At 40.2% G+C, this 27,701-nt stretch overlaps 1 protein-coding gene across 1 annotated transcript in view; it reads left to right on the forward strand.

The window, feature by feature from the left end:
* hcn1 (hyperpolarization activated cyclic nucleotide-gated potassium channel 1) overlaps positions 1-27,701 on the forward strand; it is a 124,296-nt gene that overhangs the window by 66,051 nt on the left and 30,544 nt on the right. The window contains exon 4 of the mRNA XM_077194132.1: positions 15,302-15,520. Within this exon, the coding sequence (XP_077050247.1) occupies positions 15,302-15,520 (219 nt within the window). The remainder of the gene's footprint in view (positions 1-15,301; positions 15,521-27,701) is intronic.

Below are 27,701 nucleotides of genomic sequence, written 5' to 3' on the forward strand. Positions count from 1 at the left end.
ATAGTAGAAGATGGGTCACATTTCAGACTTGTTGCATAATTTCAGGGTTGCCAACCTCACGCTGCCCAAGTAAATCTCACGGCAAATGAAAAGAAGCAAACGTGCTGCACAGACCGTTTGGCGTATGACATCAAGAATCGCAAGAGCGAATCGAAAGCCACCGTATTTGTGTATTTGTGCACACAAAGCAGACTAACACTTCTAAGATAACTTATTCTTTTGAGTTGTTAATTTTAAGCTATATTAATATTACCAGCTGACACGTACGTTTACAGCATTAGTAGATTTTTTTCCTTGAGAAAAATGAACATTTAGCTACTTTTCCCATTTATTTATTCAAATTAATCGGTACTGAATCAAGATCCGAATCATATTGCAAGCTTATGAATTCAAAATTATTCTAAAACAGCCATGAATCACTAGTGTCACCAAATAGAGGATTTAAAAGATTAATTTCCAGGACATATCCATCTTTACTGTGGATGTCTGTAATGTTTATTGTCATTTATTGCAGGAAAAGTGAATGTCATGCATTATAGAAAAATATTACATGAATTTGAAAATCTTGTATCTAGTTGAACAAGTATTAAATTGTGTATAAGGCAAGGTTGTAGTTGTAACCTACTTTTCAATACTAAAAAAGAGCCTCAAAACCTCAGTGGCCTCAAAACAGCAACCATGGTCCCTCTGAGAAGTTGTGAAGTGCATCTTTCCATCGGTCACACTGTCCACTCGATACTCTTGGACCACAGAGACCACAGAGAGAAGAGTTACGGGCTTTAACCACTCGGCCAATTCACACGGGATTACTTTTACCTGTGGTTATTTCTTCAAAACCTTTTATAGACGGTAAAAGGCATTTAGTTTACCTTTAGGAAATTTAGAATGTGAAGAGCATTAAAACATCTGAAAAATGACTGATGTTGCCATTTTAAGTTAAAATAAAATCAGTTAAAATCACAGGGAATTGTATCTAATTTTTAGAGGATTTTTATGAATCCTTAAGCATTCATAGAAATTATCCTACCAGTTTCCTGTTTACAAAAAGTGTTTATATTAATTATTATTATATTATAATTAATTTATGTATGTATTTGAACATAGTCAAAATTGTATAATTAAAAAAAATTCAATAATAAAAAAATAATTATGGCAATCATATTAAACACTTGTACCTTTAAATCTTCTGTATGTTGCTGACCTCCAGTTAAAGGGATAGCTCACCTAAAAATGAAAATTGTCATCATTTAGTCACCCTCAAGTTGTTCCAAACCTGTATAAATTTCTTTGTTTTGCTGAACTCAAAAGAAGATATTTTGAAGAATGTTGGTAACCAAACAGATCTCGGGCCCCATTGACTGGAGAAATAAATTCTTTGGTAGTCAATAGGGCATTTGTGCTCAGCAAAACAAAGAAATGTATACTGGTTTGGAATAATTTGAGAGTGAGTAAACGATGACATAATTTTTTACTTTTGGGTGAACTATCCCTTTTCTGTTTGAGAGTATGTCTGATAGTACAATAATTATTTTGTTCAAATGAGCAAAACAAATTGCTTTCCAAAATTTGCATTTAAGTAATTGATGCTCATTATGAGGACATTCAAAGCTAATTTATTCAAAGTAACACTGTAGATTTCCTCCCATAGATTATAATGAATGATTATATAAACAAATTATAATATGCTTAGGTTATTTTCTTGAGCTTTCACTGTGTACTTACAAAGGATGTGAAAGGGTGATTATGAGCTGGCGGCAGCCAAACCAGCAGAGGTTTTGCGGGAAACACTGTCCATAAATCATGTTTCTAACAGGAGCGCTCTGCGTAAACACACTGCAGAGAGGAAACATCAATAACTATAATTGTTTCCCTCATAATAAATAATAAATTAGTTTTTAATCATATGATGTGTTGCAGGCAAAGTTTCTATGTACATGTGACTTGATCATGCATTTTGCATTACTGTCTGCACAACTGCAGCCAAACATTAATGAGATGCTTCATTTGATCTTCTGTACATAAAATAATCCACATCATCCCTGTAGATGCCTATAATAAATAATTTGAATACAATTCAGGCAGTTCTCAATGTGATCTACATCTCTCCCAGCATGTGTGCTGCCACCTGATTGGTTCATGCTTCAATGGCTGGATAGTAACCGGACTTGTGTGTGGGAGAGAGAGAGAGAGAGAGAGAGAGAGAGAGAGAGAGAGAAGGAGAGAGAGAGAGAGAGAGAGAGAGAGAGAGAGAGAGAGAGAGAGAGAGAGAGAGAGATTTCCTACACACCTTTAGACAAACTCTCACCTCATGTAAAGAAAAAAGATTGGTCTAGTAGTGACTCTAAAAGCCCACTGGCTTCTCCAAGCGAATTTTAATTAGGTCTGGTTTTGTATTTTTAATCTTCTGTTTTATTGGCTCTGGTCGTATTTTCCTGGTTTAAACCATTACTTTAAATGCCATTCTTAACTATAAGGGCATTCTGTATGTTAGCGTTGCACAAAATCATGACAATTGCCTCTGCTATAAATAACCTGATGCAAAACAACACACACACAACCACACACCCCAAAGGGCTTTCTGCGTGTCTGTGGATTGGATGGTTTGTTTTGGTGTGAAAGGTGACGTAACAGGTTGGGTGTGAGTCATCAATCTAAGACCTGGTATATGGGCAGGTTTTTCTGTTTGAGTAACAGGCAACTGGTGCTTCACTGTAATCATTAGACCTAATAACACCCCGTAAAAGCCCCCACAGACAGAAAATAGAGTGCAACAGTCCGGTTCGGGAAGTAAGTATCCCATTTACTTCCCCCATAGAGAAATTGATTTTTAGCAATAATGTATAAACCTTTCAAGACAGACTTACCACAGCTCACAAAGAAAGTCACTTTCAAATCAAGCAGCTTTCTCTTTTGGTCAAAGCGACAAATCAATGTAACCAGCTTGAACCAGTTGCGAAATCAGAACGGAGAAATCTTTCACCCTCATTCGAATTTCCTGGTCGTGTCGTGTGGATTCCTATAGAAATTAATGGATTTCGGCCGCAAAGATACACTGAACAATGATAAATGTGATCACTAGGGGTGTGACGAGACGCTTATCTCACGAGACGAGACGAGACACGAGATTGGGTTCACGAGAACGAGACGAGACGAGGCGAGATTTTTGCACAATTTTTCAGAAATCCTCAATGACAAAATTCATGACTGGAAAAATAGTATGCATGTGCATTTTGCAATGTTTTTTAACTAATAATCTTTTAATGCATGTAATTTCAGGTCTACTTTATGAATATGAATTATCAAATGCATTGAAAGAAAACAATATACAAGCACTGTAAAAGGTTTTTATTAACTGGCTTTTCTCCTGTATGATTTCACATTAGTCTCTTCAGACCTTACTGTACATTTAAGAGCTTTCAAAACTTCTGATGAGGCTGTGTGTGACCTCCTAACTGAACTCCTTGAAGTCTTAAGTGCAAACAATAAGTGCAAGTGCAACCATAATCAAAGTTAGCACACAGACTCTTTATAATTGTTTTGAAATTGCTGTTTTATTTTGCACCGGCAGTTATAGGGTTAAAGGATTAGTTCACTTTTAAAAAAAACTTTTGCTGATAATTTACTAACCCCCTGTCATCCAAGATGTTCATGTCTTTCTTTCTTCAGTCGAAAAGAAATGAAGGTTTTTGATGAAAACATTCCAGGAATTTTCTCCTTATAATGGACTTCAATAGGACCCAAACGGTTCAAGGTCCAAATGACAGTTTCAGCGCAGCTTCATAGGGCTTTAAACGATACCAGACGATGACGCCTTCGTGATGGTGCGTAATACGCAATTACGTTGAAAAAGTCACGCTTCAGTGTTTACAAATGTGAGGAAGGAGGACCATATACACATATTCAAATGTCTTTGTGTCAGTTTACCATTTAAAATGCCCATTTCGTGTGCGTATCTTGGGTGTTTTAATATTAAAAAGGCAAAAAGTATACATTTGTAAACACTGACTCGGTACTTCCGCTTACGTGAAGCGTGACCTTTTCATCGTAATTGCGTATTACGTGCCGTCACGAACGCACATCACAGAACAGAGCAAGGCGAGCATTTGTGCTTATAAAACTTAAACTTTTTTATTTATTTTTGAAATGACGATCGTTTCTCTAGATAAGATCCTTATTCATCGTCTGGCATGCCTATGCCTAAAAACGGCCCTGGTTGACGAACTCTTGTATTCTGATTCATCTTGGAGCCTATGGAGAAAATAAATGGAACAAAGCTGGAACAAAAACTGCTATAGAAAGTGAACAGTCACTATTGCTTTCAGCCACACAGAAACAGATTCAGAAAAACATACACATACACACTCATACTGTATATCTACACATTGATATATTCTGTTCTGTATGCACAAGCACACAGAAGGAAACTCATCTGACCCATCTAAAGAGAACAAGACTCTATAATATGCATTAAATCCAATAATGTCATGCAGCCCACAACTTCCTTAAGCCCTTTATCTTCTGCATATGGCTCTTGATCTTCTGTAATGCTGAATTAAGAATAATATCATCAATGTACTCTCTAAATGACCCCTGTTTTCTGGAAACACTTTGAAACTTCTGACCAGTTAAAGCGATAAGGCGGAGATAAGCAGAAATATGGATGCATGTGGCCTTTTTGTAAGTGTGTGTGTGTTTTAGGAAAAGACTGAGCCTCATTTAAATTTTTATTGCACAGTAGCTCATCAGAGGAGAAAAGCCCAGTAGAACAAAGGTGATTTCCAGCTTATTTATAATAAGCGCTACTACCTGACTCATTATCTTCCTGCTTAAACTTCTCACCCACAACAATGCATGGCATAATACACTGTAAGATCCAACAGTATCCTCTTGTATTCTCAGTCACGTTTTGTCCTAAATGCATGTAAAAGGCCCATAGTACATTTGTAAAAAAAAAGTGGTGACTTTGCAGGTATGCTTGTAAAGAGGGCGCTGTTTTTCTACTTTCCTTTTTATGGTTCTAGTGGAGATAAAAGCAAAGCTATGTTCGGAATAGCATACTACTTGTTATTTCTACAGTATGTACACTGTGCACAGTTATGCAAATTGTGTGTAATCAATATCTTGAAATGCCTAAACTAAGCAACTTAAGCAGACTGCATAAAATACCATATCCCACAATACAATGCAGTATGGTACATGGTAATGACAACATAGCACATGTAATTATAGAACATAGTTTTTAATGGTTGCAAAGTAAGTTTCAAACCAAATGTAGTACCTACTATATACAGTATGCAATATACCTGCTATAATTTCCAATGTTTGCTGGAAATTAAATATTCAACTTAATCATGTGACAACACTACTGTTCATCCGTTAACGTTGCATAGGCTACTACTTTGTTCCCTTTCAAGGGAACTCGAGCTGCGTCAAACGCTGTGGGAACGCCCCTGCGTTGTGCGTCATGAAGCACGTATGGAATCAGCCCAATGGAGAGATGGAACGTCATAGGCGGGTGACGTCATCGACCAGGAAACTATAAAGCACCCCATAAACACAAGCGCAACAGCTTTCTGTGCCTTTAGTCGCGCTATATGTGAATCTGTCCCTGTGTGAATATTGTCTGTCTTTACATACTCTGCACCACACAAACAATTTATATATATATATATATATATATATATATATATATATATATTAAGAGAGATATGGCGAACTAACAGCAGTTTAGGAAGTGTGTCCCTCCCTGCTCGCGTTATTTTACGAGTGGGGATACACACGTTCTTTGTGTTGTTTGTTTGGGAGTGCAGCATGCCCAGTCAGCTCTCGAGCGAGCTGATTGTGAGCATTGCGAGCGTCTGCCATTAAGGACGCTCCGCTCCCGCCGGGCGCTCTTCGAGGAGAGCGGTTCGGTGCGTGCTCCCCGCGGTTCGGGTCCCGCTCTTGCCGAGGCAGAGCGACGACGCGTGTCGTGGGGATCGCAGATGGATCTCTCAGCGGGGTTAGAGACGGGCTCTGCCTTATCTCTCCCTCACCTGTGAGATCCAGTGCCTCAGTCCCGTGTTCGGAAGCACGCGCTGCGGTTTCTTCCGCTCGGGCTGAGGCACCAGTTATAAATGAGGGAGATGTGGAGGATTCGCCACCTTACACTCCCGAAAGTGATGAGCTAGTGGAGGTATTAACAAGAGCTGTATAAAAACTCAGCATTGTATGGCCAGTGACTAGACAGGAGTTTGTTTCTAAATCAAAATTAAATCGGTCCCAGCGAGCTATTTCCCGAGGGACGCTCGCTCCCTCTGAGGAGGGTTTCAGAGCGGTTAGACCAGTTGTTCCCTGCCGGTGTGCCGTTACAGGGCGCTGCGTTTACTGCTCAAGTTACACCAGAGGCCAGTCTCGAGAGACTGGTACCCTTAGTAGAACTTCTGGCAGAGTGGAAAAGCCTTCCAAAAATATCTCATTGGGTCCTGCAGACAATAGAAAGGGATTATGCTATCCAATTCAGGTGTCGTCCACCAAGATTCAGAGGGGTTCTGCCTACAGTGGTGGGCCCCGAGCAGGCTCTGGTTATGGAACAAGAGGTGAAAGCACTCCTTCAAAAGGAGGCTATAGAACGGGTTCCTCCTCCCAGTGTGGAGTCAGGCTATTACAGCCGATATTTCATCGTTCCAAAATAGGATGGGGGGTTGCGTCAAATTTTAGACCTGCGCCTATTGAATCGCTCGGTAGGGAAGCCAAAATTCAAGATGCTCACTATCAAGCAGATCGTATCACAAATCAGATCCGAGGACTGGTCTGTCACGATAGATCTAAGGGATGCGTACTTCCACATTTCCATCCTTCCACAACACAGGAAGTTCCTGAGGTTCGCCTTCGGGGGCGAGGTGTACCAACACAGGGTTCTTCCGTTTGGCCTAGCTTTATCTCCCCGCACTTTCACGAAATGCATGGACGCAGCACTAGTGCCCCTGAGGCTTCAGGGTGTTCGTGTCCTCAATTACATCAACGATTGGTTGATTTTAGCTCAGACAGAGCAGATGGCGGTTCGACATTGAGATGTCGTTCTCGTTCATATCAGGAAGTTGGGGTTGAGGCTGAACGCAAAGAAAAGTGTATTATCTCCTCAGAAGACCACTTTTCTGGGTGTCGTTTGGGTTTCGGTTTCGATGCAGGCGCCGACTCGCTCCGACCCACATCGTTTCGATTCTCTCAGCTGTGAAACAAGTAAAGCTAGGCCAGCTACTTACTGTAAAACAGTTTTAGACACTGTCGGGTCTGATGGCAGCAGCGTCCGACGTTACACCTTGCGGCCTGTTGTACATGAGATCGCTACAGTGGTGGCTCAGGACCAAGGGATTCTCCCCGAGGGGAAATCCGCTCCGCACGGTCAAAGTCACGCGGCGCTGCCTTCGTGCTCTGGTCATGTGGAAAGAAACTTGGTTCCTATTCAAAAGGCCTGTGTTGGGGGCTCTTTGTCGTCGTGTAACGCTAACGACGGATGCTTCCCTCACAGGGTGGGGGGCGGTCACGAGTGGTCGTCCAGCCCAAGGGCTGTCGCAGGACCATCATCTATCACGGCTTATAAATTGTCTAGAGATGTTGGCGGTGTTCCAGGCTCTGAAACACTTCCTAGCAGACCTGAGAGGTCATCATGTGTTAGTTCAGTCAGACAACACGTCGGTGGTCTCTTATATAAATCATCAGGGGGGCCTGTGGTTTCGCCGGCTTTACAAGTTGGCCCGTCAGATCCTCCTGTGGTCCCAAGGGAGGTTACTATTTCTCAGAGCAATGTATCTTCCTGGGTATTTGAATGTGGTAGCAGACTCCCTGTCGAGACAGGGGCCGAGGCCGGGGGATTGGAGACTCCATCCCGAGGTGGTGGAGCTCCTTTGGTTGAGTTTCGGTCGCGCCGAGGTGGACCTATTCGCTTCCAAGGAGACCACGCATTGTCATCTGTGGTTTTCCATCAGCCATCCAGCCCCTCTGGGGTTGGACGCTATGGTGCAGCCGTGGCCGAGGTCACGTCTGTTCGCCTTTCCCCCGATTGCTCTGCTACCTGGAGTTCTGGAGAGGGTTCGCCGGGGCGGGGGCAGCCTACTATTAGTAGCCCCGTTCTGGCCGGCCCGAGTATGGTTTGCGGACCTGATTTCTCTCCTGGACGGCTCTCCCTTGGAGCTCCCGGTCAGGAGGGATCTACTCTCTCAGGCGGGCAGCATGATATTTCACCCCCACCCAGTATTGTGGGCTTGGCCTCTGAGGGGGTCCAGCTCATGAACTCTGGTCTCTCAACCGAGGTTGTTGAGACCATTCTTCACTCCAGAGCTCCATCCACGAGGAAGCTTTATGCCTTGAAGTGGAAACTCTTCACTTCTTGGTGTGGAGAGCACATGCAGGACCCAGTTAACTGCCCAGTGGGTGCAGTGCTGGAATTCCTGCAGGAGCGCTTCTCCACAGGTCTATCACCCTCCACACTAAAGGTGTATGTGGCGGCACTGGCTGCTTACCACGTCCCTTTCAGTGGAGTTTCTCTTGGGAGACATCCGCTTATAACTCGTTTCCTTCGTGGCACACTGAGGCTGAGGCCAGCAGTTCGTACGAGGGTGCCGGCCTGGGATCTGGCCATCGTATTAGAAGGTCTTTCCCTAGCTCCTCTTGAACCTATCGAAGAAGTTCCTGAGAAGTTTCTCACGTTTAAGACTATCTTTCTTCTTGCTATCTCCTCACTAAAGAGAATCAGAGATTTGCAGGCTCTGTCGGTTTCACCCTCATGCCTGGAATTTTCGCCTGGCATGGTTAAGGCTTTTCTGCATCCTAGACCAGCTTACGTTCCCAAGGTCCCTACTAATGTTGTTAGACCTACAGTTCTGCAGGCCTTTTGTCCTCCTCCATTTCTGTCGTCTGACCAGGAGAAACTTAATTTACTCTGCCCTGTTAGGGCGTTAGACGCCTACCTCCACAGAACTGCCCTGTGGAGGAAGTCAGAACAACTGTTTGTGTGCTTTGGGCCACCCAAGAAGGGGTGTCCCGCGTCTAAACAGAGAATGAGCAAGTGGGTGGTCGAGGCTATCTCACTTGCCTATGAGTCGGCTGGTCAGCCTTCACCTTTGGCTGTACGAGCCCACTCTACCAGGAGTATGGCAGCTTCTAAAGCCTTACTGTCAGGAGTTTCCCTCAGTGACGTTTGTGATGCGGCTGGATGGTCTTCACCGCATACTTTCATTAAGTTCTACGACCTAGACTTAAGTTCTACCCCTGGGGCACAGGTGCTCTCGTCCTCTGTGCGGTAGTTCTCACATGGCGGTCACTTGGTCCTATGGCGACGTGGGTATTAGCGTTCCCACAGCGTTTGACGCAGCTCGAGTTCCCTTGAAAGGGAACGTCTCGGTTACGTATGTAACCCTAGTTCCCTGATAGGGAACGAGACGCTGCGTCATTCCACCATACTCCCGGCATTCCCGCTAGTGCTTCCTTCAGGCCTATCAGAAGCTGTTGCGCTTGTGTTTATGGGGTGCTTTATAGTTTCCTGGTCGATGACGTCACCCGCCTATGACGTTCCATCTCTCCATTGGGCTGATTCCATACGTGCTTCATGACGCACAACGCAGGGGCTTTCCCACAGCGTTTGACGCAGCGTCTCGTTCCCTATCAGGGAACTAGAATTACATACGTAACCGAGACGTTTCCAATAGTATATGCATTCTTTGAAGCAATATGCTAGTATCCCATTCTGAACAAAGACTGCAATTCCCATGGCAATTTTAATGAGACTATCATAACAAGGAGTCATTTTGCGAGAGATCATGAGAGTATATAACATTGCAAAAAGACAAATTAGAAGGAGTAGGTTATCTCTATTCCTCTCAGGTTTATAAAAAGTAAAAGTCCTGAATAAAAGGTAAAACTTAGCTTTGTCTTTCTGGCACATACTCAAGGCATAAAGCCAGACCAGAATTTGACAAGCCAGATGTTTGGAAACATATTTTTCCCTTTTCTTAAGCATGATTACGTTTAAACTGTTTTGAGAGTTTATTAACTCCCAGACTGGATTATAGCAACAGAAAATGTGATTTGGTCGGTAAACAATATAATTTTTTTGGCTTGGACTTTCCGGATAGGGTATACAGTATTATTGGTTTATGTTCAGCTCCATCATCAGTATCTGTGTCGATTACAGCAATTAAAAAAACAGCAAAAAATGCTTTGACTGAAATATACAGCATTTCAAAACATTAATATTTTCCTCTATACATTTACATTTTCACTGTAAGTGCATGATTGTCAACTGAGAAAGAGTTCAAACAATTTTCTGTGGTAATTGACTACCTGATGCTGTTGATCAAGCTTAACATTATTTAATGTACAATACATTTACATTTATTCATTTAGCTGACGCTTTTATCCAAAGCGCCTTACAATTGCTATATATGTCAGAGGTCGCACACCTCTGGAGCAACTAGGGGTTAAGTGCTCATGGACACATTGGTGTCTCACAGTGGATTCGAACCCGGGTCTCTCACACCAAAGGCATGTGTCTTATCCACTGCGCCAGTATAGTCTGAACAATAGTCTTTAAGTCTGATTTCGATGAGTTTTGTTGCATCTCCTGAGATGTGCCACATCAATAGTTGACGCTTTTATTGAATAAAGTCTCCTTGTTATAGTAATTAATTACCAGATGTAATAGATAATACAGGGATTTGTTTGGGAGCCTGTAAAAGATTGCTTTCAATTCTCAAGGGGCCTTTTGAGACGAATGCTTGGCCTTTCGTTTTATCTCACATGTCACTTTAGATAGCTCAGCTGACATCCATCAGGAGAAACACTGAGGGAAGAGAAGAGAAAAGGTGGAAAAGAAGAAAAACAGATAGAAAGATGGGTAGAGGAAGATAGATAGATAGATAGATAGAAGCAGAAGCAGAAACCAGAAGATAAAAAGAGAGCGAGAGGTGCTAGCTGACAACGAGCCCAGGAAACAATTCACTGCTGAAAGGACACACAAGCATCACAGTTTTCACAAATTAGAGATTGTGGTCTTGTACAAAACAAAACACACTTTCCTTATTGTAAAAGAAAATATATCAATAAATACATGCATAGTCAGATCAAATAAAGATATAAAAAATGAGTTTTAATTAAACACAGACGTGCAGTGCTACAGTATGACAGGAGATATTTAGCAAATTTATTTTTAGCAAAGTACCACACTTTACTATAATAAAATACAATTTTTTTTGTTTTATTTAAATCATTATCATAACATTTTACCTGCAGATTTCTAGCACTACTAATACCATACTACGCTCTATTCAATTACTTTAAAATATGCAAATGAAAAGGAAATGGGTAACACTTTACAATAAGTTTTCCATTTGTTAACATTAGTGAACTGCATTTGTTATACCAATATTAATATGACAAGACAAACTCACAATGAACAATACTAATAAAGCATTTATTAATCTTTTTTAATGTTCATTTCAGCATTACTAATGTATTATTAAAATCATGAGTTGTATCTTTTAATATTATTTAATGGACCTGAGCTGACATTAACAGAAATACTGCAACAAATGTTACTTTATTAAATTGTAGGGCTTGTTTTGTGGAGATACTGGTTATTCAGGGCAAAAAGATACTATTATACAAATGTGTCATTAAAAATGTCAACAACCGTACAAAAAAAAACATATAGACACTGGTTCGCGGGTTTACCTATATCAGCACCCCTTAGGGGTGAACCACCAAATTTTGAAACGTTCCGAACCATTATGACATGACAAAGCCTTGTTTCCTCAAATTGCTTCACAGTTTGATACAAGCACCGTGTTTTGAATACACCTATCATTAGTTCCGTCACTGGTCTACACTTTCCTTGTTTAAATAAACATTTAGAAGATTAAGAAAATGACAATACATGTTCAGATGCAAACGCCTCCTAAGCTGGATGTGCTTTATATGAGACTCTTATTACCCTTATCTGACACTCTCGGCCTGGTAACGTAGCGTGTGATTAGCTGGAATGGCTGAATTGGATTGAATTTCGATTACTGCATGTCAGGTCATGTCTGAGAGAGTCACAGCTGGGTGAGGGGACCGGCCCGCTTGGTCAGTATCACAGGAGGGCCACGGCTCTGATATACTGGAGAAAGAACTTCAGATGTTTGGGACAGCAGTTTGACGGCTATTGTTGAACAGATTCATGGATTTTCCACACAAAGACATGAACAAATTTGTCAAAGGAGAATGTGTAAATGTTTCAAAAGTGCTGGAACCACTAGCTAAACATAGCAGCACTATTATCTTAGCTACATTTTGCAGTAGCGTAAAAAAATAGTGTAGATTTTCCATTAATGGGCAATTTTGTTTATTTGCTAGCTTATTTCTGTTTAATATTTCTAATTAATATAGCTAAGTTTATAGCTAAGTCTGATTAATACAGCTAAGCGTATTGTAAATAGCTAATGCAGTTAGCTACTTTGTTAGTAAATCGTTATAAGCTACACTACGAGATAACCATAACTTAACTGTTGTTTACCGATTTAAAATATGAAATTATTTTAAATAGCTTCCTAACTCTGTGTGTGTGTGTGTGTGTGTGTGTCTGTGCAAACCCATGTGCATGTACACACATTTTAGTGGTGTATGTTGGATTATTGTGTGCCTCGTGTGACTATTATGAGGATTAGCTGAGCAAAATGATCTGACCAAGACACATGATGCTTAGTTCCTTTCGCTCACTGTTTCCCTCTGAGATGGGCTACTTTACGTTGTGCTGTCTGTGACACCTTCTGTAACACACACACTACAACATACACAAAGATTATCAGCCAATCAACACATTTCCCAAGTGGGCTCTTCTAATCATCAGCAGACCACTTAAGGATCCACAGCTATCAAATACGTTGGTATAGAGTGTTAGTTAAAACAGTGTCTGAGTGTGGAGGTTGAGAGGTTGTAGGCGTTTATGGAGTGAGTCTGATTGGGACAGATCCCTTCTCTTGAGTACCTGGTCATCAGAAACTACACCGTGAAGCTCCTTTGGGTTTCACACATAATCACAGCAACCACCACCCAGAACATCCTCAACCACCTAGCAAACACTCAGAACATCCTAGCAACCACATAGCAACACCCTAGCAAAACTTCCCAGAAACCCCTATCAACCACCTAGCAACACATTAACAATGCCCTTGCAACAACTCAGAACACCCTAGCAAGCACATAGCAACACCCTAGCAATGCTGTAGCAACCACCACCCAGAACACCCTCAAACACCTAGCAACCATTTGGAACATCATAGCAACGATATGCTAGCAACCCGACCTAGCAATGTCCTAGCAACCACCCAGACCACTATAGCAACCCCATAGACAACACACCAGAAAACATGTTAGTAACAAAACAAGCCCTGGCAACCACTGACTTTTTTTTTCAGCAAATGTATTATGATGAAATTTGACAACAGTTCCTCGTGTGTTTCATACAGCGCAACATGCTTTAGGGAATATCTAATATGATGCCATTTTCCCAATTGTTCCATCAGTCTTCAAAACAAATAAGCAATCATCATGGCATTAACATGTGACTCATACTGGAGCTAATACACCCATAGACAGAGAAGGCACATCAGGAGTATTTTGTTCAAGTTCTCCTGACACACTCAGGCATACACACTCAGCAGAACTAGCGTGTGTAAAACGTCCCGGCTTGCGTTTGAGAGCCCTCTGGGTTGGAAGGCAGCCGTGCACAGGTTTAAGAGCGGTTCAACAAGCTTTTGTCGGCTTCCTCAGCACTTTTTCTTCTTCAAAAAGAGCAGGAAGAGATTTGAGCAGTCAGCAATTCCATTCCAGACTCCATCCATGAACACAGAACTGTCACATCCTTCTGAGTTTTCACATAAGCACAAGGAGCTGAGGCCATCGGGAAATAATATGTGTATTGTTTTAGTCAGTGTTCTCAGCAAACACACCAACCAATGTCTGCGAGTAATGCTGACAGCGACCAGTGACAGAGCAAACTGAAAATAGCTTCTGGACATAAAATAAGTCAGAGAAGCAAATTTATCAGACATAAACATTGTTAAATAAGGTGATGACCTCCCTCCCAACAATATCCAATGCTGATTCAACAAGGATTTTACACAATTATTTTTTTTTATTAAATAAGAAATAGATGATTATAGATAGATAGATAGATAGATAGATAGATAGATAGATAGATAGATAGATAGATAGATAGATAGATAGATAGATAGATAGATAGATAGATAGATAGATAGATAGATAGATAGATAGATAGATAGATAGATTAGAAGATATATTATATATATTTTAACATACATTCTCCACTTTCATGAAATGCTAGTTTATTATATTATATTATATTAAATTATATTCTATTATATTCTATTATATTATATTATATTATATTATATTATATTATATTATATTATATTATATTATATTATATTATATTATATTATATTATATTATATTATATTATATTATATTAAAGAAGATCACAAAAAGAACACAAAACAAACTTGCTTGGAAAGTTTTTCCCTTTAGCATCTTGTTTTCATGAGCTGATGTATTGATTCTGAGCAGAGTCAGGCATTCTGCAGTACATCTGCTGTACAGTTTGTCTCTTTCTATTCGAATAGTTCTCCATTAAAATCAGCTGCGCTAATAGCCTGTGAGAGGACTGAAAGTGTCCTTCCTCTTTTCTCTCGTCCGGCATCATCCACAGAGCCGTACATCAACTGACGGCAGCTAATGGAAGTAATCCGAGTTGATTAGCAGACACCAAAGCCATCACTTGTTTTCACACCCCATTGCAAATGACACAAAGACAAAAAAAAGATGGTGTATAGCAGGGGTATTTTGTCAAAGGGTGATAAAACAGAGACTAAAACCCAAATTAGCAAAATGCCTATTTATATTATTTAAAAAATATATAATAATAATAATAACACACATATATATGTGTGTGTTATTATTACTATTATTTATTTTAGGCTACTAGGCTATATATGGATGGATGGATTACAACATATAACAAAGAGCAATGAATACAAAGAGAGAGAGAGAAAGAGGAAGTAGAGATGCATGGAGAGAGATAGTTTGCCATGCATGAAGGTTAAATGGCAGGACACTTAATGGAGATTCACTGATACTAGCACTGGGTTTTGTTTTGTTTTGCCTGCAAGCCCGCATGTGTTAAATTCACTCCACCTGCTTCTCTATCACTGACTGTCTTTCTTTTTGTGTCATCTTCTCATGTCTGTCTGTTTCGCTCTCTTAGAATGACTCCTGGGGAAAGCAGTACTCTTATGCCCTATTCAAGGCCATGAGTCACATGTTGTGTATCGGGTACGGTGCCAGGGCGCCTGTCAGCATGTCAGACCTTTGGATCACCATGCTCAGTATGATTGTGGGCGCTACCTGTTACGCCATGTTTGTGGGCCACGCCACAGCCCTCATCCAGTCTCTGGACTCGTCTCGACGACAGTACCAAGAGAAGGTGAGCACTACCTCTTCGGTTTCATTCACCTAGCTGCTTTGTTTGCAGGTATTCACGTGTTATTTTTATATTTACACCAACGTGCCTTCATTGGACGGGCATGTGATCTTACAACACCATGATAGCGTAGTAATCTGTGTCATCATCATGTATCACATTATAAGCTCATCAACCATTCAAGAATGACTTCAATATTGATCTGACGTCAAAGAAATTCTATCTTTGCTACATGTGTCAGACAACATGTAAAGGTTCAGGGCTGGAATCTTCAGGTCTAGAATTATATGTGTTTGGATAAGCAAAAATGTGTCATTTTGTATCACTGCAACTGTATATATTACAAAATGATGATGATGATACTATTTATTATTATTATATTTTTATTAATATTATTTAAATAATCCCAAATTGATTATTAATTACTAATTAATATTGTTTATTATTAAAACATGAATATGATTTATAATGATTATATATAAAAGTAATTATTCTTATTCCTCTAAATAATAATAATAATAATAATAATAATAATAATAATAATAATAATTTTTGAATAATCCAAAATGGATTATTATTAATCACTGATTCATATGATGTATTATTAAAACATAATAATATTTATTAATATACACATTAATAGTAATATTTATTATGATTTGTTATATGTGACCCCGTCTGTGAACCCCCGGCTAAAGTCGCAGAATCCAATTATGAGTAAAAGAGTGTCAAAGTAGTCATAGCCATAAAAATGGCAAAAATAGGTCATGTGTGTTTATTGCTGTAAATGATAGATTATACCAAGGGTTTTGAGATGCAATACTCACATTTTCATTTATAACATGATAAATACTAAAATTAATGATTTTATTGACACTACGTTACTTTTGCGCAAAAAAAAAAAATACCGGACGTGGGCTTTCTATACATTTCAATCGTCTCTGGGTTTATTTTTCGGCGCAACAACACCTGCTGATTCTTATATCATTCAGTTCAGAAACTTATTTTCTACTTATTTCTCAAAACATGATTTTCTGAGCCCGAAATTCAGCAAATCTTTGCCATAGCCTTACTCAGTCAATATTAAAGATAACAAGGTTATATTTTCACAGAATGTTTTTTACATTATTTAGGATGATTCTATGTAGAAAACAGTGAATCACAAAAAAATGACTTTAGCTGGGTTTTCACAGGCAGGGTCACATATTTTAAAAAAGAAAGGTAATTTATTCATTCTTCTTAATAATAACAATAATAGTAAAAAATAATATTTTTAACAATTTTTAAAAATTATTTAATACTAATACTAATAATTAAATATTATTAATTAGTAATTCATACTTTTGATAAATATTATTATTATGATTAAGGGACGTTATTATTAAGTTGAAGAATGTATTATGTAAACTATTTAAAAACAATTTATATAATTATTAATCTTATTCTTCTGACAAATAAAGTTTGGCATTATTGCAATTGACTCAGATCAGTAAAAATGTATATTTTGGAATTATATATATATATATACACACACACTGTATATATATATATATATTTTTTTTTTTGTTTGTTTTTTTTACAGCTGATTCTACATTACAGAGGCAAGACTTTATTCAGTTTGCAAACAAATACCTCTTAAAAACATGTTCTTTCCACACGTCCTGTTCTTTATTTTCTCATAACACCATGTTTCTTCGTAAGTCTCACATGTAAACAGCATATACCTGTAGCAGTACTGGCACAGACATCTACCCTGGTGTGTAATTCTCATCAGCACAGGTTTTTGGACGGGTGCGATCGCTGCTTGACACTGTTCTGCTGTTCTCTGACCTCAGTTATACAGTCTTATGTGCTGTGATACTTAAGTCATCAACTCAGAGATGCCACAGCATATTGATTCCACTTCCTCTAAACAGCATGCAGCATCCTCCCTTAGATACCATGAGAAGAGGGATTGTCAGATTATCCCTCACTCTAGCGTTCTTTCTTTGAGTGCTTGTTGTACCGGTAGTGAATCATTATATCCCTATGCTTTCAAAGAGGATTTATCCCAAGTGAAAGACAAAAACACTCTCTCTGGGCCAAAGCATGTGCATGAGGAGCCAGAGCTGATTTGTCCCATGGGAGGAAGGGCTTTTCTCATCTGGGACCTCAACGAGCCAGGTTAACGTCACAACGTCATGCCAACATGAGCCAACAGCTTCACCATTTAATACCATTACAGAGGATGAATGAAAAGACGATATGGGAACAGAGAGAATTGTGCTCCAGGGAGTTGGCACAGACTAAATGAAAAATGATGATGTTGAATAGGCAACACTGTCAGAGAAAGATTGTACCTTTAAGGGTGTAATAGCTTCCCTTTCTTTGTAAACTACAGTATTAGTACCTTTTGTGGTTACTAACCCACTTGAGTAGGTTTCTCAGATGTTTCATGAGAAAAAGATCCCAGTAACTCCACTTTCAATATAGCAGTTTAACTCAAACATTCCTCCTCAAATTCTTCCAATACCAAGATCTGAGCTGCATACTATCCGCGTTCAAAAGTTTGGGGTCTGTAACTGTTTTTTTTTTTTGTTTGTTTTTTGTTTTTTGTGGAATGAAAGCAATACTTTTATTTAGCAAAGATACATTTAATTGATCAAAAGTGACAAAATTGTTGCATTTTGCTATTTCAAAATTGTTACATAACTCAGGCAATAGCAAGTCAAGTATTTATTAAAGTTCACAAGATGTCAGAACACACATACACAAACACGGTGGAGGTGCAGGGACGCAGGGATTTTGATGGGTTGATCCAGGTGAATTGATGGCGGGTGAAACCAGATCCGTGAAGTTCAAGGTGAACAGATAATTCAGACGGAAACGAGGAACGAAGAGTCAAATCCAGTACAGCACAACACGAAGACCACGACGCCAGACAGGAACAGGGAGCGGGAACAACACCAGGAATCCACAACGATCTGACAAAGACAAGACGAAAACAGTGAACATAAATAGGCACCGCTGATCAGCTAGAGCTGGCACCGCTGAGTGCGCTATGGAAGAGCGCTGACTTCCATAGTATTTTTTTTCATACTATGGAAGTCAATGGGGCCCCATCAACTGTTTAATATTTTGGGTGAACTAAATCCTGCAACATCTCGTCTGGCATCCATGCAACGTGCTTCTATAACGGATTTCAGCGTAGCCAACCTCAACACATTGGACAATTTTGAAGAAAATGAAAATTATTTTGGTAATTACTCACCCTCATGTCATTCCACACCTATAAGACCTTCATTCATCTTCGGAACACAAATGAAGATATTTTTAATGAAATTCTGAGAGCTTTTTTTGTCCCTCCATTGGGAGCAATGCAACTAACACATTCAAGGCCCAGAACGATAGGAAAGACATCATTGAAGTAATCCATGTGACTCGCGACATGTTTATCCAATTTTATGAAGCGGTACTTTGTTTGTTTTTGCACTTGCATCGCTTCATAAAATTAAAGTAAAACCACTGGAGTCACAAAGATTACTTTAAAGGTGTCACGGAACGTGCAAGATAAAAAAAGGTGTGAGGACTCAAATGCAGAGAATGGTAATTTATTACAAAAATAAACAAACACAAAGCAAAAACCCACGAGGGGGAAAAACACAATAAATAAGAATGAAACAACTGAACCTTAACATGAAGTGGGGAACGGGGAATCACGGGGAACAGGAGACATTAGACAACGATCCGACAAAGACTGCAAACAAGAGGAGACTTAAGAAGGGAAAAAATCAAGAGGGGACAGGTGGAAGAACTCAAACAATAATCAGGTAACGAGGGGGAGGGATCAGACAACGACCAGAGCTCATGGCCCAAAATGACAAAACACCCATGTGCAACACAAGACAGGACAGGCATGTGACAAAAGGTGTCTTGACTACCTTTCTGGGGCTTGAATGTATTAGTTGCGAAAGCGCCCAATGGAGGAACAGAAAGCTCTTGGGGTTCATCAAAAATATCTTCATTTGTGTTCCGAAGATAAACAAAGGTCTTACGGGTTTGGAACGACATGAGGGTGAGTAATTAATGACAGAAGTTTAATTTTAATGTGAACTATACCTTTAAGGAATCCTGGAAACACCTTAAATCAGCCACAGCATGCATTTGGTCCATTTCCTGGAATAACGGAAATGCAGATAAGAACAACAGTTTCACAAAAAAGAAAAACCTTTCTGCATTTTTACATTTTACACACAAAAAAAAGAAAAAGAATTGCAGTTTTAAATGATCCACTTAAAGTTTCACAAAAAAAGAGAGAATATCATAAGATTAAGAAACTCAAATATCTCATTGTACTGATACTTGCCTCAGCTGAGGATGCAGTCAGATTTTCAGATGTGTGATCAGTGAAACCAGTACTGACAGTTTACCCCATCATCTTCATGATCTAAAAAACAAAGACACATTTGCTGAGTTTCAACAAAATTCTCTGATTAAATGAATGGCATCTATATGACTTAGGGTGATCAAATATTTTTATCTGTGCACTGTTCGGTGGCGTTGTTCAACAACTGCATACAGTATTGTGGACTAATGTAAAGTACACCACCATGACACCTCTGGTTAACCATTCATTTACAATAATTACGTATTAAATGTGTACTTACGACACAGAAACTCAATTACTTTAAAATATATTTGCAGACGCTAATAGCACTGACTGATTCGTACCTAATTCAGCTATTTACACGATAATGTCATGTTGAGTGGCTGTAACGTTGAATATTTTTTTAATTTGGTTAAACATTAAACTCACCTTTGAATTTCCTCTTATAATTCGAGTCCAGCCTCTTAAGTTCTTCTGACGATGAAGCGGGGGAAGACATGGTTGTAGTGGTGCTCGTGCTTGTCGTAATCTGCTTCCCGCTCCGTTCTATTTGAAAATGCAGTAACGGCTGCAGCGACCTTGGGCAATCAGTTTCATGTTGTTGTGCCTAATAGCAAAGTTAGCAGTAATAGTGGACAATGGAGAACAAACGCCATAGTATTTACACGCGATGATGACTTAATACTTGTCAATAATTGCATTAAAAAGTGTAACGTTAACGTTATACAAGTCAAATGGCAAAAAACATCTGGTGCAAAGCTAATTTAACTTGCTAAATTTACGTTAAGTGGCTGAAACATTTATAGTTTCGACTTGTGAACTAAATGTAAACATAAATTATCAGAACTCAACTTTTAACTTTGTCTTCTTCAAGTTTTATAGTTAAAATAAAACGCGCAGTCGTGCAGCCTGCTGCCCGCTGTCAATTCGGAAAATTCCATAACGGCTGAAGCGATTTCGACCAATCAGCGTCTTGTTGCTATGCCAAATACTCAACACAGAAACCAATCACGAATTTAACAGTAGTTTGGCCTATCATTGTATCCTTGATGTATGAACAATTATGTACCTTAATTTCAATTGTACCTTAAAAGGTACCAAACCATATCATCAGAGGTCTTTCCTTTACCATTAAAGGTACTATTATTGAAAAGGTACAAAACTGTTCTTTGAGGAACATTATTTGTACCATCGTGCACCTTTATTTCTGAGAGTGTAAGCTACACTCAAATGGAGATAGGCCCGTGGATGACACTGGTAACAAATTGTGAGTGTACTCAACCATTGAGAGCTGCTGGCTCCAGGAGGAAGGATTCTTAGATACCAAACATCGCAACACTCTTTCCAAATCTTGGTTGGCTCTCTCGGTTTGGCCATTGCTCTGGGGATGAAACCCTGAGGACAGACTGACACTCGCTCCCAGTAATTCACAAAATTCTCGCCAAAATTTTGACACAAACTGGGGCCCCCTGTCGGAAACCACATCTATCAGGAGACCATGTAAACAAAAGACGGGATCTACAACAGCCAACACTGTCTCCTTGGCAGAAGGTAATTTAGGCAAGGGGATAAAATGGGCCGCCTTCGAGAACTGGTCCACTACGATCAAAACGACCGTTTTGCCCTGGGAGGGCGGTGATAAAATCTAGCGATATGTGGGACCAGGGTCTCGAAGAGACAGGCTTAACAGTGGCAAGTCTTTGGAAGTCTTACCAGTGGCACAAACTGAGCAGGCCAAAACTGTGAATGTTTCGAGCCATTATTAGCCACCAGAATCGTTGCTTGACCAAAAAACTGGTGCGGTTGACCCCTGGATGACAAGCCACGTTAGAACAATGCCCCCACTGAATGACAATGGACCGTAATCCTTCCGGCACAAACAAACGATTCGGTGGGCAACCGGGCAGAGGCGTTACCATCGGACGTGCTGCAAATGTTCCTGGAAAGAAGATGAAACATATATGACCTGATCAACCATATCTCGCAGCACGTCATTGACGAATACCTGGAAACCCGCTGGGGAGTTGGACAGCCCGAAAGGCATAACCAAATATTCAAAGTGCCCCCTGGGGGTGTTAAACGGTTTTCCATTCATCCCCCTTCCTTATGCGGACCAAATGATTAGCATTACGTAAATCCAATTTCTTGAAGACCGATGCTTCCTGCAACCTCTCGAAAGCTGAAGACGTCAACGGCAAAGGATAAGTATTCTTTACCGTAATGTTGATCAACCCCCGGTAATTGATACAAGGTCGTAGAGAACCATCCTTCTTCCCCACAAAAAAGAACCCCGCCCCCGCAGGAGAAGAGGAAGGACGAATTAACTTAGATGCTAGAGAATCTGAAATATATTTCTCCATGACCTCCCTTTCTGGGACAGAAACTGAATATAACTTGCCTTTAGGAGGAGATTTACCTGGCAGTAAATCTATGGCATAGTCATAGGGTCGATGCAGAGGGAGAAAAGCAGCACAAGACTTAGTGAACACCTCCTTCAGGTCGCGGTACTCTACGGGCACATTTGAAAAATCCACTGCTTCCTCCTGAAACACAGAAACAGACACAGATGAACAAGGAGACACAAGACAGGACTCATGACATTGAGTGCTCCAAGTGACTACGGAATTCTGACGCCAGTCCATTCTGGGGTTGTGTTGGGTTACATGAGAGTTCATGAGGAGGAATGATAATGTTTCTGTATGGTTGCCTGATGTGATGAGAGTAAAGGGTCCGGTGGTGAGCGAAATGTTGGGGAGTTCTTGAACATTGAGTGCGTTGACGGATATTCTGTGTTTGAGAGATGTGATGGGGATCTGAAGTCTGTGAGCAAGAGTGTGGTCCATGAAATTACCCTCCGCTTTGGAATCTAGCAGGGCTTGACAATCGTGAGTGTGAGTCGCCCATCTCAGTCTTACCGGAAGGAGGGTGGATGATGATGAGGTCTTCTCGGCGGAGATCCCACCCGATAGTAGCCTCACTGTTACTACGGGGCTTGGCCCTTTTACCGGGCAGGCATGAAGGAAATGGCCCGCTCCCCCACAGTAAAGACAGAGTCCCTGGGATCTCCGCCTCTCCTTCTCCTCCCGGGAAAGCCGAGCTCTACCCACCTGCATGGGCTCGTGATCGAAGGCAGGACTGACCGTGTCCCTGCCGCTGGCTCGTGGGTTTGGCCGGGTGTAACGTTCCATCCTGGACAGCCGAGCGTCCTCCCTAAGAGCCAGCTGGATTAATCCATTGAGCGATGTAGAAAGGTCCAGGGCGTAGATCTTCTTTTGGACACGGTCAGCCAGCACATGCAGGAATACGTCCCACTGCGCCTCCTCGTAGACTGAGCAGTTACCTTGCTGGAGGTCGACAAGTACCCTGGCCGCCTCTCTCCCAGCCACCGCCCAGTCAAAAACATGCCTTATCTCCTCGGAGAGTGCCTGGAACAATGTGCAGCATGGATCTTGGTTCTCCCACACCGCCGTTCCCCATAACGCTGCTCTCCCCGTCAGTAGTGCATGCACGAATGCCACTTTAGACCTCTCACTGCAGAGGGTCCTTGGCTGAAGGGAAAAATGCATCGAGCAAAGAGTTAGGAAGGCTCTGCAGTAGTTAGGCTCATCTGCATAAGCTTCAGGAACAGGTAGACGAGGCTCTGGCTGAAGAGTCGGCTCAGGTGGTGTGGGTTGAACTGGCGGTGTGGGTGGCGCAGTGGGGCCTCCCAAATGTTGAAGTTGCTGGGTGAGCTCGGACACCTGCGCCACTAGAGCTTGCACCGCCCAACCCGTGTGCGTGTGACTCTTCTCCTGGGAATGAATCATAGAGATACTGTGTATGACGAAATCGTCCAGACTGATCTTACTCGCTGCATCCATGACGATGGTCAGATCGTTCTGTTACGTAACTCAGAGACGGAGGCAATAGTCAAGTATTTATTAAAGTTCACAAGATGTCAGAACACAAACACAAACACGGCGGTGGTGCAGTGGTGCAGGGACTTTGATAGGTTGATCCAGGTGAAGTGATGGCGCGTGAAACCAGATCCGTGTGGTGCAAGGTGAACAGATAATCCAGACGGAAACGAGGAACAAAGAGACAAATCCAGTACAGCACAACACGAAGACCATGGAACAGGGAGCGGGAACAACACCAGGAATCCACAACGATCTGACAAAGACAGGACGAAAACAGTGAACATAAATAGGCACCGCTGATCAGCCGCAGCTGGCACCGCTGAGTAGATTCAGCTAGTGATGAGCGGTGATGAGACCACGCCCACATGCATAATAAAAAACACACGAGACGAGAAGGAGCAGTGAATTCATGAACCGTGACAAAAATACTAAAATATTAAGATGCTATCAACATCTTTTTCAACATTGCTAATAATAAGAAATGTTTATTGAGCAGCAAATCAGCATATAAAATGATTTCTGAAAGATCATGTGACACTGAAGACTGAAGTAATGATGCTGAAAATTCAGCTTTGCATCACAAGAATAAATTACATTTTAATATATATTAAAAATGAAAATGGTTATTTTAAATTGTAATAATATTTTACAATATTGGTGTTTTTTCTGTATTTTTGACCAAATAAATGCATTCTTGGTGAGCATAAGAGACTTCTTTCAGGAACCTTAAAAAAAGACCCCAAACTTTTGAATGGTAGCGTAGCTCTAACTCTTTCTGTTTATCAAAAAATGTCTCAGTTGTGTCTATTTCTATTTCTCCTAAATAATTTAACACCTGAGACAAAGTTGATACTTAAAAGAAAAACAACTGAAACTCAGTTAAGTCACCTGAGCTAATTTATATGCAGGCACAATGTCTGTTTTTCTTTAAAAAGAATTTCATGCATTTAAACATTTGGATTAAAAGAGTTTTTTTTTATTTCTTTATCATGTGTATTATAAGGTGCCTTAGGAAATAAACTGTGTACTAAATGTCATCAATGACATCAATATACATTCCAACATAGGATCCAACTACTATCCAGAGACGATCACAGGCTCAATTTCAATCTAGCTCATTTGTGGCCGCTGTTTAAAATATCATCTAGGAGTTTTCTTGCGTTTATAAAGTTGCATTTTCTCATTACAGCCAGCCCTTACATCTTATTGATTGACAAAGCCATTTAACTGAAACCTTTTAGTGGAACAAAGTGTGGGATTTCCAAGCTAATGAGATTCCTTTACTCTGGAAAACAGGGTGCTGCACACATCCATGGGCCATGTGTACCATCAATTTCCCTGTCATGGCGACTGTGCATGGGCTTATCTGAGTTGCACATGGAGCTGGTGTCACCTTCACTGCGACAATGACACAGCGGTCTGAAACAGACAAAGGGCTTCTATGAATTTACATCTCTGCCTTTCCCAGCACGGACTCTTATCTTTAATTTAAATATGATTTTTGACCTTGCCGTGGCCGTGTAGCGTTTGACACAAAGAGCAGTGTTACACACTTCACTTAGAATCGCAATGTCACCGCTGTGGTTTCATCCCGCCATAATGCCAATTAAAGTCTGGCTCCATTGCAAATGGATATTAGATACAGCTCCCCTGCCCAGAGATCTGCGAAATACATTCATATCGAACTGGCTTCTCAGTGGTCACTATATATAAACAGCAGAGGTCAAATGACAAAGTCAATGTCACTGGCCTATACTGCCGAGAATAACAGCATCGCTGGTCACCAGCAGACAGTAGGACTTATTTTGGATACTGGTGTGCTAGTGTCCCAACCTGGCTGTTTAACTAGCTTAACAGCGAAAGCACAGAACGCTAATTAAAGTAGCATCGGTAAAAACATTAAAAATGTATTAAATAATAATACAAATATTTATATGTATATATATATCATAAATATGCATATATGAAAAAAATCTACATACTACCATGACTTATCTCTACACCAAGACAATACTAACAAGCATAAATCAACCTGGATAACTAGGATTTTAAACTTTTCAAACCTAGTGAACTGCCTATTAGGGTTGTCAAAAGTAGCAGCATTTTGGTACTACTGAAATTTTGGTAATATGACTTTTTTTTCTCTCACTAATGTTTACTATTAAATACAAAATGGTTTGAAATAAAACAATATTTGACTCATCATGACTCTCACAATCTGAATTTTTTCACTGAGGTTTTAGCAATGCATTCTGGGATTACCATTTCCAGAAAGGTATGCAATACTGCCTTACAGTTTGGCCAAAAATACATTAATGAATACATTAAAAACAAAAATAATAAATCCAAATAAATAAAGTTAGGGGCATATACTGTGTAATCAGTGGTTTTATAACAGATCTGATGAAGAATTTTCTGGCTCAGCTCTTGCACTGTCTGACTTATTTAGATTATATCTGCTGTTCCATTTGCAAAGACAAGCAGAAGAACGCCTACTAATGGAAGATATACACGCTCCCACGGCCTTATCTCTCATCAGTCCACTCATCTGTGGCTTTGCAGTAGCAGATCTCCTATGATCAGCATATCAAACCAGCACATGGATGAGATCAGACCTGGAGAGGATCCACGACACGTGTTGTGTGCTGAGCAGGGAGCTGCATATGAGTGGAAGAGTTCTTTCAGAGTGCAAGATCAAAGATGATCAGCAGGAGAGGGAAGTTTATTTCATGTGAGGTCAATGTTCACCTTATTCACCTGATGCTATATTTGAGATCAGTTTAGGAATAAACCCAGCCATTATTTCCTGGCATTTACATAGCATTCCACAGCAGGAGAGCGAGGCAAGGATATTCTATAATAAAATCCTTTTTCAGATCAGCAGGCTTGTTATGTAGTGCTACACACATACAGGCTGTTGTGTGATTGAATGCAAAGGTTAAACAGGTGTGTTGTTTGTTGAATGCTGCAAAACATCTAAAGCCAGGTGCACACCTGATTTGCTGTCCTTCCTTGTGATTGTTGCTTGTCAGATTCTACAATTTGTCCCAGTAAGATACTGAAAGTCAAGGCATAATGTGACATCAACGGCCTTTTATGTCAGTTTGTGTGATATATATCGTAGGGCTTTGGTCATGACTGACAGCATTGACTATAGGTGATAATTCACAGCACTGATGTTGACAGTGTTTTGTTTAGCGGTAAATGACATTTATTTAAAGCAAGCTCAAGGTCATTTTGATTGTATGATCATGACATGAAGGTAATGCTAAATAATTAGATTGTTATTGCACATTAATATTTTATAAGTAAACCTGAACATGCACGATTAAGATGTAATATATGATAGAGAACATACATATTTTATTATTGCTTATTTAATATATATTAAAATTTTGATACAAGAAACAAATTTTATAAACGTTGTCGATTGTAATTACTGTTTAGCAAAATTGACGCCAAAATCAGAAAGTGTGTGGGCATGCAGATGATCTATTTTGTAAGTTTGTTACTTCAACAAAATCCAAAATATAGGTTCTAATTTTCAAAGGGACAGAATAATAAAAGTCATTATGACCTCAAATCATCTTGCCTTTTCTCATCTTCCCTTCATGCAAATTAGGATATCTGTATTATCATCCCCATTCCATGAGCGCGCCGCAGTCTATCCTCCTTTCGAAATTTTTTTTTTTTTTTTTTTGCTGAAGAGAGAGTGAAGGGCAGTCTCAAGCACCTGAGTCGCAGGAGAGATGTAGGCAAGCTGGGCGGATTGTTTCTGACATCTAATATAACCCTGCCAGAGCCCAGCACACATTTAATGTGATGACCACTTCTGCAAGAAGAAATGGGGGGGGGGGAAGGAGAGAAAGTGGTGATAAACCTAATCTTGACAAAGATTTCTGTTCCCACGCTGATAATA

This window comes from Siphateles boraxobius, unplaced genomic scaffold (assembly GCF_051911475.1).
Source record: "Siphateles boraxobius isolate OS27281-9 unplaced genomic scaffold, OSU_SipBor_1 11, whole genome shotgun sequence".
Taxonomy (NCBI): domain Eukaryota; kingdom Metazoa; phylum Chordata; class Actinopteri; order Cypriniformes; family Leuciscidae; genus Siphateles; species Siphateles boraxobius.